This window comes from Gamsiella multidivaricata (assembly GCF_025024155.1).
Source record: "Gamsiella multidivaricata strain RSA 2152 chromosome Unknown BC939scaffold_86, whole genome shotgun sequence".
NCBI classification, from domain to species: domain Eukaryota; kingdom Fungi; phylum Mortierellomycota; class Mortierellomycetes; order Mortierellales; family Mortierellaceae; genus Gamsiella; species Gamsiella multidivaricata.
The window spans coordinates 55,563-70,991 of NW_026251794.1; the positions used below are offsets into that span (position 1 = coordinate 55,563).

A 15,429-nucleotide genomic window follows, 5' to 3' on the forward strand; every position below is an offset into this window, starting at 1 on the left:
TTGCCCCCGCTCTCTCGCCCTCGCCCTCTCGCTCGCTGCCTGTCCCTCTTCTCAACCGTCTTCCTTCCCATCAGAGCGTCAATCCGATTCCTTGTGGCACCATCATTTTTCAGGGACAGGCAGCAGTCCATTGGACGACAGTATCAGCTATGACAAAACTCCATGTGGCCCACAACAAAATAGCCGTTGAACAGCTGTGTGGGTAGACATGTGCCCACTAAAAGTCATAGCTCTGCGTACCCTGTCATATATACCCTATCAAACAAGGCCCTTAATAGTAAGCACACGTACATACATGCTGCTCCCCTATTTTCCCCCTCAATTGGTCCCACCGTACTCCAGCTCGACTGACTCCATCGGTTCAATTCGATACATCTTTCAGGGGGAAACGTGATTACCCAGTAAAGATCATCCCCCATTCTTCATTCCCCATTCAACTTCCCACTCCACTTTTCTCATTTTCTGTCTTCCTTCCTTGTTATCAACCAGTACACCCACTCCTTCTGCTTCGTCCGGTCTGTTTCCTTCCCTCCTGCAGCTGCTGCAGCCCAATTGAACTCAAAAAAGTAACAAGGACATCCAAATATACACATTATATACCACTGACCAACACACATGAGTTTCCTAGGCCTGTAGGTTATTTTTATATCCCCTCCACACACGCACACCACACAACCTTTTTCTCTTGACGCTGGAATGCTCAATGATGCTGATGATGATGACGACGACAGGGTCCTAAGTCTTTGGTTCGACGATAATTATATCTCCAGGGAGCCAGGAACAACAATCAGAGCCGATTTATCTTTACAGGATGAGCAATTCGGCCACGCGCGATAAAAAAGAAAAGCACAATGCCATTACCATCCATGGCTCTGTACAGCGGCAATTTACAGAGCCGAACAAGAAGGGGCGCCAGGGTACTCACATATCATGGATCAGCAGCCAGTAAAAAAAAAAAAGCGGCGGTAACAGAGCAGAATAGCAATGAAGAGCCTCAACGAACAGGACAGGACACATATACAAGGACAAACTGATCGACCCATGGAGATGTCAAAAGGATGTTGCGAAAAAAGGACTGGAGCTCTGACTGACTGACTGACTGACCCGGTCCGATCCAATTGCTTTCTTTCGACGCTTTGTTGTGCTGTGTAGATCGTCCGGCAAGACCAAGGTGCCAAAGAAATCAGGCAATGTCTCGTCTCTTCAGAAGCAATACTTGCTAAAGGAATACGCAGAGCAGACCCTCGGCTCCGGGAACTTGCGTCTGGCCGTTCATCTGCCTGAAGGCGAAGACCTCAACGAATGGCTCGCAGTCAACAGTAAGCGACAATAATCGACCCTTTGTGCAGGAGGTGCATGTGGATGAGTGCCGACCAACAACAGCTGACCCAATCGTTACTGCAAAGCCCATTCTGACTACAAACCTTTCTTTTTACCCTTATTGTAATGCGTGATATTTTTGACCCTCCTGCCCTGCCTCCCCTCTTTTTGCCCCTAACTCCTGAACCCCTGGCATCATCCCCTGATGACTGATGACGATGACAATGGACATACTCTTTCTCCAGCGGTCGACTTTTTCAACCAGATCAACATGTTGTACGGGACCATCACGGAATTCTGCACGCCCCAGGATTGCCCCGTAATGAACGCAGGCCCTAAATACGAATACCATTGGAAGGACGATACGCAGTTCAAGAAACCAGCCCGTGTCAGTGCCCCCGTCTATGTCGATCATCTCATGTCCTGGGTTCAGTCCCAACTCGACAACGAGACCATCTTTCCTAGCAAAATTGGTACCGTGCATTCTCGATTCGCACCTATGCTTCGCCCGTCTTCATACTGCGAAGACTCTTTACTCAACACACTTTACTTGTTCTCCATTCCTCTCCACATTGGATGATGAATCAATCCCCCTCCCATAGGAGTGGACTTTCCTCCGGATTTCAAGACGGTGATCAACGACATATTTCGCCGACTGTTCCGTGTCTACGCCCATATCTACTCGATCCATTTCTCCGTGATCGTCTCCTTGGGCGAAGAAGCCCATCTGAACACGAGCTTCAAGCACTTTATCCTCTTTGTCAAGGAATTCAATCTCATCGACCCAAAGGAACTCGCTCCACTCTCGGATCTCATCGAGTCCCTCGTCGCACAGCTTAAGAACTAACCCCCGAGTCCGGGTCACTTTTTTTTTTTTTTTTTTGATCCTTACATTGAATCGTGTACATATACATACGAAAAAGCGTCCTTATTCTTATCCTTTCAATACATTTTCCGTAATACTGCAAATAGTCCCTTCTGACATTATGATCAACATGTGGAAGAGATCTTGTCGATCGAGAAAAGAAGGGAAAAAAAAAGTTGTTTTTGCGCAAGCAGTTTTTAATACTCCAGCTTCCTTTGTTCTTTTCCTGGGGGCCAAAAAAAAAAAAGAATTACTCTCTTTTTAAGCGGCAGCAACAGGCTTGACCTGCTTCTTGGCCTGAGTACCCTCACGGAAACCGTTCTTGAAGCGGCGGTTGACCTGGGAGAGGTAGCGCATGCGACCGGTTCCGGTCGTCTTTCTGCGCGTGGCCTTCTCGCTCCAGTTGTCTGTTTGATTGTTGAGTAAAATAAAAAAAAAAAAGGAAAAGGAGATTGTAACTCTGTCAGTAAAGCTATCATAAAGTCAAGAGAGCATCGGGGAATGTAGGTGTTCAAGGAAGAGGGAGACGTTCGTGGACCGTCGCTGCTGTTGTTGTATAGTGCAAAAGGCGCGTGTCGTGCTTGAACCAAATCCTTGAGATTGTTCACAGTTTTCATTCCCTGTCATCCGTCCTTATGCAGCGTCGCGACAATTCCACAAAAGGCCGTGTAGTCCATCTTTGACGCACTGAAAGTCGTAATAACCATGCTGCTTGAATGCTGCCGAAAATCAAATCAAACGCCCAGTTTGCTTGCCGCCAGTATTTTTTTTTCCCTTTTGGATATCACATATCCTGTCAACTGATCCTGCAACAAACTGACCGATCCTTTCGAGTCAATTGATTACTATGCTGCTTCCTTTTTTCTTTTCTTCTTTTTGCCGATTATTTTCTCCATGTAACAATTGTTCGCCTCAAAGGGAAATGAAAAGAAAGAAATCGCCGGTGAAGAGGCGCAAAAAAGGATCGGAAGATGATGCTTACAAGAGCGGAGCTTGGCAGCGGGGTAGCCGCACTGAGCGCAGGTCTTCTTCTGGTTGTGGAAGGAACGGCGTCCACAGCTAAACATTAGTTAGTTACAAAAGGGAACAAGAAACAGGAGAGATCTATCGTCAGTCGCACTGATCCTGAAGCCAAGTCAAGCTCCTGGAAGGACTTGCAAAAAAAAAAAAAAGACGTACCGACGGCACAAGGTGTGAGACTTGGTGTGGCGTTTACCAAACGAAGAGGTACCCTTAGTCTAAAGGCCGTTCGTAACAGAAAGATAATAAGAGGTGGGGGTGTGAGTTTGCTGTGAGTACTTCTTCAAACTGACGAGGCGCGATCCTGTGGAGAGGAGACGAGTTCCATCACAGTGCTGAAAACATCAACTGCTGCTGCTGCCGCAATCGATTCCCGAGATGGTCGTACTTGTTGATCCTGGGCGAACGTTGCGAAAGGTCGGCGAGGTGTTTGGAGGCGGTGGCGATCGAGTTCGACGATCATTTGCTGTTGTCAAAAAGATCCTGCTCAGGGTTTCCACCTGTTTTGTACACCAAAAAGTGCTGAGATCCCTGGTGATGCCGATTTCAACTCTACAGAGCATCCCTGCGCTCCGCATCATAATCCGTAGCTCATAGGGACTCCATGATGTTGGGTTCGACATAGTTCCCCCTCCAAGTTGATCGATTCACTCTACTCTGGCAAGAGCGCGTCCTGAAGCGATTGTCGATGAACATCATGATTCCCTCCGAACAATAATTCCTCTGGGGTTTGATACATGACGGATTGTTCGATCCAGGTTGGTGGTGTCTGTTTATACTGATATGTTGGATGGATGGATAACAGTTCCTGATCCTGAGATGGATGGTTCTCGCCCCCTCCTTGCTCCTTCACATATAGCGTTCACTTAGAGACCATTTCGAGTAATTGATTTTTTGGAAAGGAAGGACCCCGCAATTGCTGGTTGAGCAGATCATAAAAGATCGATTTTCTACACGTGACCTCTAGGCTCCTAGGCCTTGTCTGTATATCTGGGGTTTGCAATAGAAAAGTATCTTCATTTATGGATACCATGAGTTCATTTTCAATGAAAAAAAGATGTATTGGTTTTATGATATGCTACATGCTACATAGTGAGAAAAAGAAAAAATGCCAAAAAATAAACGAGCACGAGGGGAGGGGAGGGCCTTCTAAAAATGCCACTCCTTTTCTTTTTTTTAAAAACGTTCCTTCATACGAGCAGCCTTGGTTCGCAACGTCGAATAGACCTTGCCTGGTGGAGAACCCAGAATCAAAGCAACGATCGCATCCCTCGCAGTCTTGATGTTCTGGAATGATCCCAGAATATGGATACGACTACCACAAGAGGAAGACGGACGTGAACATAAAACAATAAAATAGAAATGTGTTCGTTAATCAAATAGAAACATCGAAAAGGACACAGTATATCGCTATATAGCAAATACCGAGCAATAGAGACAAGAAGGAGGGATACTCACGTTTCTGCGAGGACGATACGGGTCTTGCTGGCGTTCTCAATCGTAAATTTGGTCTTTCCGTCCTTTCCTGCAATACGACCAATCGCACGGGACAGATGGTCACCATGCAATGTCTTCACATCCTTGATCTCGAACGAGTCCAAGTACAAGTCATCCAATCTCAGCAATGCAGTAGCATCCTAAATCGTATGAATAAACAAACATACAAAAAGAGACTTGGTATAAGAACAATCAAATGCCTCTCTCCAGTAACTCAATTGCAAGTTCCAGAAATGTGTCCAGAAAATGTAAAATGGCGTCCAAAACTTACATCGATATCAAAGCCCAACGCGAACGCTCTAATAAAGTCAGCTCCCTTTTGCAATGCACCGGTATCATCAGTATGTTTTGACGTCTACAAAACAAAAACCAAATAAACGGAATTCCTGTCAGTTCGTTTGCCTCCGTCGCAATTGATTCAGCATTGAGTATCTTGAACAGTGTCCCTTGCGTGTGCGACGAGACGAAAGTTACCCTGATCTCAACAGACTTGCTCTTGACGTTCATGCGGACCTGAAGTTTGAGATGGTCGACCAAGGGTGAATAGATCTTCATCCACTCGTTCTTCAAGGGTGTCATCCTGTGAGGCGGGATGGCGATCTTACGCTGCTGCACCGTTGAGTTGCTCTAGAAAATGTGATAGCGATAACAAAAATCCGTAATCAGGACTGGTTGATGAGTCGCCAATCCCGGTTCAATTACATCCGCGAAGCATTCACTCTGACAATCCTGTATTGCCGCCCGTTGCTACTGAGGCCGACATAGTGACGATGATGATCGGAGGGAAACGAGGCTTCGACTTACAGCCATCTGGTTAGCCTTCAGGGCTGTGAACTTTGGTTTCTCTGCGGTCTCCATATCCATATCCTCAGTCTCGGCAGCAGCATGCCCAGTAGTGTTTCCATGTTCTGGAAGGGTATCGGCAGAGATCAACACATCGTCCTCATCCTCTTCGATATCATTGTGGTGCGCCGAGGGCTTCTCGACGGGCTTGGGACCCTTGTAGGAGGCCAGCGAGGACATTCTGTAATGGACTGGCTTATTGGTTATGGAAGGCGGTGAATGTGATGGGAGACACGAGGCGAAAGTTAAAGAGGAAGTACGTGATGCCGCAGAAGTTGGTTCGGTAGCGCTTGAGTCCCGGAAAGTTGAGTGTTGCAGGAGAGGGTTGATGCTGGCATGCCAAAACAAAAAAAAAAAAAGTGAAAGTTGGAGGCAAAAAAACACAAAAAGCCACCTCGAAAGTGACTGCAACAAGGGTACCTTACAAATGGGAAGTATGCAGCGCTGACCAATTCAACTCTCAAACCCACAACTGCTTCGCCATGCTCCTTCTTTCAAGAAGCCTTCTCTGGCATGCACGAACAATACCTGTACCATCGCCCAATGCACGCCTCACATCCATTACCACTCGCTTCTTTTCACTATCCGCCATTCGGCATTCCAAAGATGCGCCTTGTAAGCAGACACTGCATGAAAAAAAAAGCCAAAATATCTGCACTGCGACCAGAACTAACGCTCTGCGATTTCTCCCTGGTAGCTGATAGCAGACCAGTCGTCATCTCTGGTCCCTCCGGGAGTGGGAAATCCACACTGATTAGTAAACTCTTTTATGAATACCCCTCCACCTTTGGCTTCAGTGTCTCACGTAAGTTCTTCATCCCCACCCTACGCGCAGTGAATTGAACTTCTTCCTCTATAGCCTCCTAACATCAATCGGAACCTCTTTTTTTTGAACAGATACCACCAGACTCCCTCGTCCTGGCGAGCAAGATGGAATCGCCTACCACTTTATCTCTCCCTCGACCATGTCTGAGCTGATCTCTCAACAAGACCCACGCTTCTTTCTCGAACACGCCGTCTTCTCTGGCAACCATTATGGCACCAGCAAAAAAGCTGTCCAGGACGTGATCAATAGCGGAAAAATCTGTATCCTCGACATTGATCTACAGGGTGTCCGAAGCGTTCGAGAGTCGGGTTTGGACGCGAGATATGTGTTTGTTCGGCCAAGGGGTTTGGAAGTTCTGGAGAGGAGACTGAGGGGGAGGGGGACCGAGACAGAAGAGGCGATCAGGAAGAGGCTGGAGATTGCGAGGGCAGAATGGACCGAGGGGTTAGAGGGAGGGATGTTTGATTGCGTGGTTGTGAATGGTGAACTCGAGGAGGCGTACAGGGATCTGAGGGATTATATCTTCTCGCCAAGGCGGTCATAGCTGTGAAAGTACCATGCTCCAATGGTTCCTGAGAAATAAAATCAACGTTGGCGCTGCGGCGGTGACTGTCCTGTGCTCTTTTTTTTGACGTACATGTACCTTTTACTATTTATGCGCTGTTGTCCTGGCTCTGCTCCACTCTTCTTCCCACACACACTCACTCTTCTTCACCTTGTCTTCATCGATGTCAGCACCCACGACCCACCGACTCATCAAGGAGAATCAGATGTCTGGCATTGCCATTCAGGATTGGTCTGTGCTCTCCTACAAGACCTCGATTCTCAACTCTCAGGAAATCGACGTGTACGTCCTTGCTTTTTTTATTTTATTTTATATCGCACTCCCCGCTACTCTTTTGCAAGCAAGGCCTTTGTCCAAACCCACAACAAAGAAATAAAGGAAAAAACAGCAAACAACAACTAACACTGGGTACATAACCGAATGAAATAAACTACAGGGCGACGGCAGATCTGGGTATTCCAATCCCAGAGATGATCTTTGGAAACAACTATCTTTCAGTCGAGCACAAGTCTGGCTTCAAACTCGAGTTCAAGGCCCTACCTGCGCTGGCTATGGTCGATCAATCCACAAAGACCAGCGAACTCATCAAAGTCTCCTACGCACGCGAGTGGTTCGATAAGCGCAGGTACATACAAAAAACAACAACAACAAAAACGCAGGGGTTCTTAAGCACCAACGCAAATGAAACCCACTACTTTTTATTTATTGCGAGCCAAAGTTGCGAAACCCCCCCCCCCCCCCCCCGTTTCTGACTAAAAGATTCTTTATTACTGTTCTCCACGCACGCGTGAACTGATCGACTTGTGTTTTCGATTTAGCATGGCGAACCAAGAACATATTACGGACGTGGTCAAGCCGTACGATTGGACATATTCGACCAAGTATGCGGGTACGAACCTGAGTAGTCCAGAGCACCCACAAATGCAATTCGTCGAGACGAAGGATAAGAGCGAGTGTATCGATATCGAACAGCTCAAACGACCAGATCCAATTCTGTTTTATGATGAAAACATCCTTTTTGAGGACGAGCTCGCCGATAACGGAACCGCCGTCTTGACCACCAAAGTGGTAAGTTTTTTTTTTTAACTTTTTATTTTCCTCCCAGTTCTACGTTTTTTTCTTTGGTCAAAGCTGGTCTTGATTATTTTTGCCTAAAAGTGTTTGTTCTCGTTTTGTTGACTCCTTTCCTTTCCTTTCTTCTTCTTTGTTATATTAGCGAGTGATGCCATCGTGTTTCCTGATTCTGTTACGCTTCTTCTTACGCGTTGACGACGTGCTCTTCCGGATTCACGATACCAGGATCTACCACCGTTTCGGAATCAACACTGTCATCCGAGAATGCTCCACCCGAGAATCTTCTTACCGGGATACTCGCGCCGTACGTTTACTTCATATCTCCTTCTGCTCTCTCTCACTTCATATTTGTCATTGGATAAGGATAAGAATAAGGAAACTGACTCTTTACCATTTGGATTCGACGACTGACATGTCCATTGACATACATGCTCTTATGTTATTGATGATGGCGCATATAGAAAATTCCAAGGTCGAAGGGCGAAGATTTATCACTGCTATTGGATTCGAATTGGGTCTCATCCCAGCTTCCAGAGCTGTCTTCACGGGTCGAAGTAGCACAGTTGGAGCTAGAATAAAGAAAACAAACATCACGCATTTGGAACAGACACAATTCGTTCAGAAATGCATTGTTCTGCCATATGTACATACCTCTTTATTATTGTAATTTGCAAGTAAAAAACAGAACAAAAAAAAAACAGCAACTTTTTTTTTTTTTTTTGCAAAGTTGAGATTGACGCTGTTCATTTGGAAGCAGCAGCCTGGACTTTCTTATAAAAGGCCTCTGCAAAGTCCGCAACGGTCTGCCCGTTAGAGAGATCGGTCACGTCAGCGGGATAGCGATTAAAGGCAAAGGGCTGGCGCATATGTTGGCTTGCTTGTTCCGAAGGAAGTAATCTCAAAGACATCCGTTCCTGGGCCAAAAGAAGTTCTTCCCATTCAAAGAGCAGAGGGTCCGTCTTTTGAGCAAAGGGGTTGAAGTCGATCACGTAGATGCGTTCACGGTTCCGGGTGATGTATACGTCGAACGTGTCTTTGTTTGCAGAGCAAATTGCAGGATAGAAAGACGACGTTTTAGGTTAATGGCCGCCATATAGAGAAATGAAAGGAAACAATGGCAGAAAGACTTACAGTCGGGATCTGGAAAATTGCTGCTGATTTTCTGTTCGAAAAAGTTGATAATCTTTTGCTCAATTTCATCCTGGATGCCCTTCAAGAACTCGTAGTATGTCATATCTCTCTGCGAAATACCTAATTACATACAATCGTAAAGAGCAAAAGACCATGGATATCAGGCCTCCTCTTTTCTCACCGTACAAGTTTGCTCCGCAATATATATATATAAAGGCTTCGAAGTACCCACGCACTTACCAATCAACTTATTATCCCTGACAAAGCACCGAAACTCCATCGAGGGTGCCAAATCAAACCACTTTCTCAGCACCAACTCCACCGTCTCCGGCCTCTTCCTCACCCCTCCCCCACCGCCGACATTTTCTCCATCCTTGGTAAGGGCCTTATCCGAACAATCCTCGTACGCATGCGCAAGATCATGCGCAACAAAGTCGGACGATTTGAGGAGAAGAAAGATATCCTGGGGTGTGTGGCATTTGAGCGTATTGGTCGTCGCGATCCAGGAGGCATCTCTGGGAGAGGACCAATTGAGTTTCGGAAAGACCTCACCGCCGAGATCAGAGATGGAGTTACAGATCTGCCGTTCCAAGCCGGGAAAGTGAGGCATTTGTGCCTGTCATGGATAGTGATAATGGTAATAAAAATAAAAAACAAGAGAATAGGAGGTGAGAAAAAAGGAGGATGGAGGATGGATAAGAAGAGGAGGGATGAAATGTGTCGAGACGGCAGATGATATGTTATTCTCTGTAGCCATCCATAGTGCTGCACAGTGTCTATCTATAGTGCTGCATAGTGTCAATCCATGAGAGTTGAGAAACGGGCAAAGGAACTGTATATATTACCTCTTCACCCGCACCGTCGTCCCCATCATCATCATCGTTGCTGTCGCTATCATGTTCCTGCGCCTGGCGGAACGTTTCCTCCTGAAGCTTCTTGAACCGATCCATATCACTGATCCCGTTTCCTTCATATTCATCTTCACTTTCACTGTCGCTCAACGCCATCGTAATCCCGCTAAATTTGCAGTACGAAACAAAAAGCAGATCAGATCAGACAAAGAACTCGCAAGAAAAACAAACATAGAAGCATCGAACAGTTTAGCATGAAAACATAAAACCCTACGTCTGTCCAGGAATAAAGACCCCGTCCGCATTGAGATATTCGATAAAATCCTCTGGCAAGGGTATGATCTTGGATTTGATCGTGATGCCGCGAAACGACGGATACCAGGATGAAAAAGCGCAGTTCTCGAGTCGTTGATGTGTCAACAGTGGGAACACAAGCGGCGTTGTTGTCGTACCAGCAGTATCTCCTTGCGACTGTTGCTCCTGCTGGACGAGTTCATCCTCGGGTCTGTAAATACTCATGGCGGTCGGTGATGGCAACGAAGTGATGCACAAACCCTTCACTCGGTTGTTTGGAGCAAAAAAGATTTTCATGTCACAAGAAATCATTTGCCACCAATTTTCAGCATGTAGCGCAAACAGCTTGGTATGGTATGGTCCCAAAGAGGACATGTTTTATTTTCTTTATACAAAGTCTTCATCCTCCTTTTCATTGCCGACAAAGGGACATGGACTGCGACAGCTGCATGTACTTCTTCATCGACATCTCCATCGTAAATGGTAGATTGTAGCCCTTGAGCACATATGACCATCAAATATAGAAGATAAAAAATATAAAGGAAAAAGAAAAAGAAAAAGAAAACCAATTGATGGATGAGAGCGACAGACAGAGAGGATTGGATATGTTACAAGTTATCATGTTACAAAGGGGTAAAGAAAAGAGACAGAGTGATAAAGTAAAGAAAGGCAACAAATAACTTGTGAGCTAGGATAGGGGGTTGATATAAACGGGCGAAGCATTAAAGCATGAAAACACGAGAAAAAAAGGGATATGGATACAGTTTTGTTGAAAGGCTAGAACGACACTGGCGCATTGTCCGACGATCCTTCTTTTTTGCCGTGGTTAATGTTGCTGTTTACGGCTGGACCACTGTTGCTGTAATCGTCGCGTCCCTGACCGCCGTAATAGTCGCCCGGTCGTCGACCATACCCTCCTCCTCCAAGACCTCCTGATCCTCCAGGTCCATTCGGTCCTCGACTCGGCCCATAGAACCCACCATTGTTGCCAGATGATCCAAGACCACTACTACCTCCAGGCGCGCCAGGCCCAAAATAGTCCCCGCGTCGGTCGAATCGATCACGACGCTCACGTTCTCGGTCTCTTTCAAGGTCCCGCTCGCGATCTCGGTCCCTGTCGCGATCTCTGTCTCGTGGGGGAGGAGGAGGGAGACCGCCACGTGGGCCACGGTAGCCTCCGTAGCCTGGAGATTCCACGCCACCGTTCCCTCCATAGCTCCACTCGTCTCCATTCATGGATCGATGTCGTGCACGCTCTTCTGCTTTGTAGTATTCGCGCGGGCCCGAGGGTGGCGATGGTCCTGTTGGAGAAGAAAGATGTCCAGGACGCTTAAATGATGACGAGTCCTCGTTATATCCGTAGTGACTGTTTGTACTGGAGTATCCACCATCGAATGGCGAAGACGGCATGCCCCCCGAAGTCAAAGAATGTTGCTTCTCTCTTGTAGGCGAGTTTAGTGATCCTGTAGGTGGCCGTTCAAGTCTGTCCGAGGGAGACCCAAAATATCGGGGAGACGATAGACGTGTGTCCCCCGACCTCGAGTCCAAACCTCGATGATCAGCACGGTAATTTCCACCCGTCGTCATGGACGCGGGCGCCGATGGGGGCGAGTGACCCCGTTGACTTCTGGGAGTTCTCCATCCTGCGGACCCTTGGCTCGTTGGCGGCGATGTTCCAAGCTTGGCTGCTGGACTCTTAAGATCAGAATTGACGGCCTGGGTCTCTTTCGGGCTCGTATTATTGAACTGAGGCCGCTGAGTAACAGGCGTTTTTCCCGGAGATTTCATCGCTGCAGAAGATCCTCCAATGGTTTGAAGCTGTGCATCGGATGGCGATGAGTTACGTGGTGGTGAGGAAGTCAAGTTCAACTTTGAGAATGGTGTTGGTCCCGCGGAAAGAGAAATAGGACTGAAGGGCTGAACTGGAAAGTAGTCGGCCGAGGACTGCGAGGCATCTTGGGCACGGGACGACAGCCCAATCAATGGTGTTGGCAAACTGGTGCCGACCTGGAAATAATCCCCTCTTGAAGTTGATTCCTGCTCCACAATCGCCTTTGACTGAGCCTGCGGCTCTTCGCTCATTTCCACATCCGCATTAACGTCCACAGATTCGGTTTGCAAATTACTCGACGTCTTCTTCGCAGCACTGCCGACGACATCCTCGCCTGTGCCGGTGTTCCTGTCCTCGCTCTTCGATGTCTTTGGCGCTTCGAAACTAGGTGTGCCTGCAACACGCTGTGAAGCCTCCTGGCGTTTTTTCTGGTACTCTTGAAGGGACAACTTGACCTTGGGAATGGTCAACGCGGCCCCCATCGTCGTCTCGGATGGTTCGCCGACACGCATGGCAGCCACGTCCAAGGTTTGGGACACTGATATCGGAGTGTCTTGGATCAGACATGGCTCACTCATCTCGACATCTACAATGTCTGCTGTCTTAGATGCAGAAGAGATATCCATTGCTGTTGCGGCAGGTGCTACTTCACTTAGATCCTCAGACGGGGCAGGGGAGTTAGAGGCTAGTCGCTTTGCATGATAGGTCTCCAGGCTGAGCTTTTGAGGCGTCCGCGGTCTGTCCACAGGCTTGGGTCCAGCTACGGCCACAGGTGTTTCCTGAGCAACTGCAACTGATGTGATGATAATTGGCTGCTGAATGGGCGTCGGTCGAGATACAGATTTGGTCTCAGCTCTTGGTTCGTGGAAATTCTCCTGTTGGTGGTTAGTTGCTGTCGAACTCGTCTCCGGCTTGACATCATCGCGAAAAAGATTGAGAACATCTCCCTCGATCATGGAGGGCTGCTTGTATTCCAAGGGCGGGCTGGTTTTGGAAGAGATCGTGCAGGCAGACTGCTCCTTAGATCCACTGCCGGATTCTGTTCCAGGCAAAGGCACCGTAGACGTGAAAGTATCGATCGCATCCATGGGTTGGTTCAAATCGATAGTAGGCTCATCCTCCTCCAGCTTAAGATCAAAAACTTCCTCAGCCTTCTTTCTCATCTCCTCAGCCTTTTCGCGTGCTTCCTCCTCTGCCAGCGCCCTCTGCTTCAAGTATATCATTTTCCAGATCTTTTTACAGGGAAGCACAGAGGGCTTCAACGAAGATGTTGGGAGAGTTTCCTTTGGAAGATTCTTTTCGCGCAATATCCGCCGACCATTCTTGTGGTTCGTCTCCTCCTCCTCATCGCTGGTGTTCCCGACAATGCTCACGAAACCGCCCTCCACGGAGCTCGCGCCTGATAGGTTCTGCACTTCTTCGAGAGTGTCTAATGGTTGTGTAGTCGAGTGTCCTTCCGAAACAGGGTCTGCATTGCTGTGCTCAGCCATGCGCTTGCCGCGCGATGCTGCTGCATAGGGCTGCTTTTTCCCGGGCTGAATATGTACTTTCTTCGAGAGCTTGCTGGAGGAGTCTTTCATGTCAGAATCTGATGCTGCCGAAGACTGGGAAAATGTATCAGCTTCCATCTGCTCGCGGTCTCGTTTGCCTAATTGAAAGAGATTAAGAAAGCAACGAAATTTGGTTAGCAGGCTGTTGCAAAGTCGCTCGTACATATTTTGACATTCATCGAGTCTTCCTTACCTTGCGACTGAATCGTTTGAACCCTCTTGTTGTTAATGGGTGCTGTTCGATCCAGGGAGAAGGGGTCCTTGCGCAAGGCCGCATTGTTCGAGTCGGAATCGATGCCACTGTCGCCGATCGAGATATCGTCGTCCTCTATGTTGCTGGTCTTTTTCCGAGGCGACTCTGCTCTTTGGCCAGCGTCTGCTGGCCGACTTTTGTCGCGTGGACGAGTCTTGGGTGAGGTGATCCCTGCTCGTTTCTGCTGCGAGGCGGTCGAGTCCTTTGCGCTAGGTTCCGTAGACTTTTGCTTTGCGTTGCCTGTTGACGATGCGTCTCGGTCCTCCATCTTCTTGATTAGCATCAGTGCCTGCTTCATTTCTCGCGGTGACATTTCCTGACTGGCAGTGGTAGAGCGTTTGGACGGCGAAACCTGTCTCTCTGTATTGGTCAGCTTCCGCCGCCGATGATCGTCTGATTCTGAATCCGAGTCCATGTCCTGCTCGACTCGAATAGGTCGCTGCTGCGGATGGCCTTCATGCTTCGACTTCTTAGATGAATTTTCAAGCTTGAATGCTTTGGGCGACTTGCGTCGCGGACTGTTCTCAGCGACAGAGAGCTCCTCGTCGCTCGTGTCCTGATCCGCAGATCGCTTCCCTTCAGACCGTTCCCGCTGGCTCCCATATCGTTGCCGCAAGCTGTCAGCGGTTGCCTTTTTGGGTCGACTCCCTTTTGTCATAGCAGTCGAGTCATGATCGCGCGTACCCGATTCTGACACGCCATCCTTGAGCATTTGATGAAGGACGCATGTTTCTTTGTTTTCACAAGCACAATCCGTTTGAGCAAGCAGCGTTGATGCAACTAAATGCTTTGCCTTGCGGACCTCCTTCAAACTCCTCCTTGCGGCGCTATCTTTGGGCTTTTCTGTCGAGATCTTGATGGACTGGAGTGCGAGATGATCCTTGTTCCAGTTCCAATCAAGCATAATTTCCTGACCCTTGCCGATTGGGACTTTGGCAAACAGCCCCAGATGGACCGTCTGGTCCTGGACGCCCGGGACAACGATGCTCTTTACTTCTGTATTTGGGAAACACGACCTCCGGACGAAACGAGCATCGTTACCACTCCTTCTTGCGTCAACGACCAAGTTCAAGTGTGGGTGGAAGAGAACGAAGGGCTTAGGGGTCGCCAAGATGGAATACTGATTAATCGGGTCCGCCTTGTAAGCCGACTTGAGGGAAACCTCGCCCTTGAACTCCATCATGAATCGTCCTGCGCCAATGTTGCTCTCTGCAAAGAGTCCATACTGCGGCGCCGGCGAGTGGGATGACTTTGAAGGCAAGATGTGCTTGACGACCGTCTTCATGAGTGGTCTTGCCAACGACTCTCGTTCCATTGATACCACATTGGACGGGTCGGTAGGTGGGGCTGAAGATGTTGAACATGGTTGTGAACCGAATGTGTTCGTACTAGACATCTCTGGACTTTCCGGTATTGATGGTGTTGAAGAGCCAGCGGCAGCGGCAGCGGCAGCATTGGAGGCGACGAGCTCTTGCAGCTTGACTCCCGAGGTCAGTGAGAGGGACCGCT

At 48.2% G+C, this 15,429-nt stretch overlaps 6 protein-coding genes across 6 annotated transcripts; 3 read left to right on the forward strand and 3 right to left on the reverse strand.

Annotated features, from left to right (window-relative positions):
- Nucleotides 1–426: 426 nt before the first annotated feature.
- Nucleotides 427–2,275, forward strand: BC939DRAFT_315969 (Mps1 binder-like protein). The gene is made up of 4 exons (XM_051551490.1): nucleotides 427–632; nucleotides 1,153–1,319; nucleotides 1,566–1,793; nucleotides 1,923–2,275. Exons 1-4 carry the CDS (start codon nucleotides 616–618, stop codon nucleotides 2,165–2,167), a joined length of 657 nt encoding a protein of 218 aa, XP_051407814.1. The 5' UTR covers nucleotides 427–615; the 3' UTR covers nucleotides 2,168–2,275.
- BC939DRAFT_315647 (60S ribosomal protein L37) lies at nucleotides 2,174–4,115 on the reverse strand. The gene is made up of 4 exons (XM_051551487.1): nucleotides 4,080–4,115; nucleotides 3,365–3,423; nucleotides 3,168–3,244; nucleotides 2,174–2,592 (listed from the first exon to the last, which is right to left on the reverse strand). Exons 1-4 carry the CDS (start codon nucleotides 4,080–4,082, stop codon nucleotides 2,447–2,449), a joined length of 285 nt encoding a protein of 94 aa, XP_051407815.1. The 5' UTR covers nucleotides 4,083–4,115; the 3' UTR covers nucleotides 2,174–2,446.
- Nucleotides 4,116–4,241: 126 nt separating this feature from the next.
- On the reverse strand, nucleotides 4,242–5,884 carry BC939DRAFT_464920 (pre-rRNA-processing protein PNO1). Its single transcript, XM_051557438.1, has 5 exons — nucleotides 5,507–5,884; nucleotides 5,177–5,329; nucleotides 4,974–5,057; nucleotides 4,664–4,842; nucleotides 4,242–4,520 (listed from the first exon to the last, which is right to left on the reverse strand). The coding sequence occupies exons 1-5, from the start codon at nucleotides 5,723–5,725 to the stop codon at nucleotides 4,382–4,384; spliced, it is 774 nt and encodes a 257-aa protein (XP_051407816.1). The 5' UTR covers nucleotides 5,726–5,884; the 3' UTR covers nucleotides 4,242–4,381.
- A 291-nt stretch (nucleotides 5,885–6,175) lies between these two features.
- BC939DRAFT_402224 (P-loop containing nucleoside triphosphate hydrolase protein) lies at nucleotides 6,176–6,915 on the forward strand (the record flags this gene model as incomplete). The annotated part of the gene is made up of 2 exons (XM_051552664.1): nucleotides 6,176–6,350; nucleotides 6,443–6,915. 2 exons carry the CDS (start codon nucleotides 6,176–6,178, stop codon nucleotides 6,913–6,915), a joined length of 648 nt encoding a protein of 215 aa, XP_051407817.1.
- Nucleotides 6,916–7,042: 127 nt separating this feature from the next.
- Nucleotides 7,043–8,661, forward strand: BC939DRAFT_464924 (TIP41-like family-domain-containing protein). Its single transcript, XM_051557439.1, has 5 exons — nucleotides 7,043–7,218; nucleotides 7,373–7,561; nucleotides 7,755–8,004; nucleotides 8,153–8,314; nucleotides 8,472–8,661. Exons 1-5 carry the CDS (start codon nucleotides 7,100–7,102, stop codon nucleotides 8,586–8,588), a joined length of 837 nt encoding a protein of 278 aa, XP_051407818.1. The 5' UTR covers nucleotides 7,043–7,099; the 3' UTR covers nucleotides 8,589–8,661.
- Nucleotides 8,662–8,686: 25 nt separating this feature from the next.
- On the reverse strand, nucleotides 8,687–10,553 carry BC939DRAFT_428496 (D123-domain-containing protein). The gene is made up of 5 exons (XM_051553205.1): nucleotides 10,267–10,553; nucleotides 9,987–10,158; nucleotides 9,382–9,757; nucleotides 9,142–9,261; nucleotides 8,687–9,043 (listed from the first exon to the last, which is right to left on the reverse strand). Exons 1-5 carry the CDS (start codon nucleotides 10,509–10,511, stop codon nucleotides 8,754–8,756), a joined length of 1,203 nt encoding a protein of 400 aa, XP_051407819.1. The 5' UTR covers nucleotides 10,512–10,553; the 3' UTR covers nucleotides 8,687–8,753.
- Nucleotides 10,554–15,429: the final 4,876 nt, after the last annotated feature.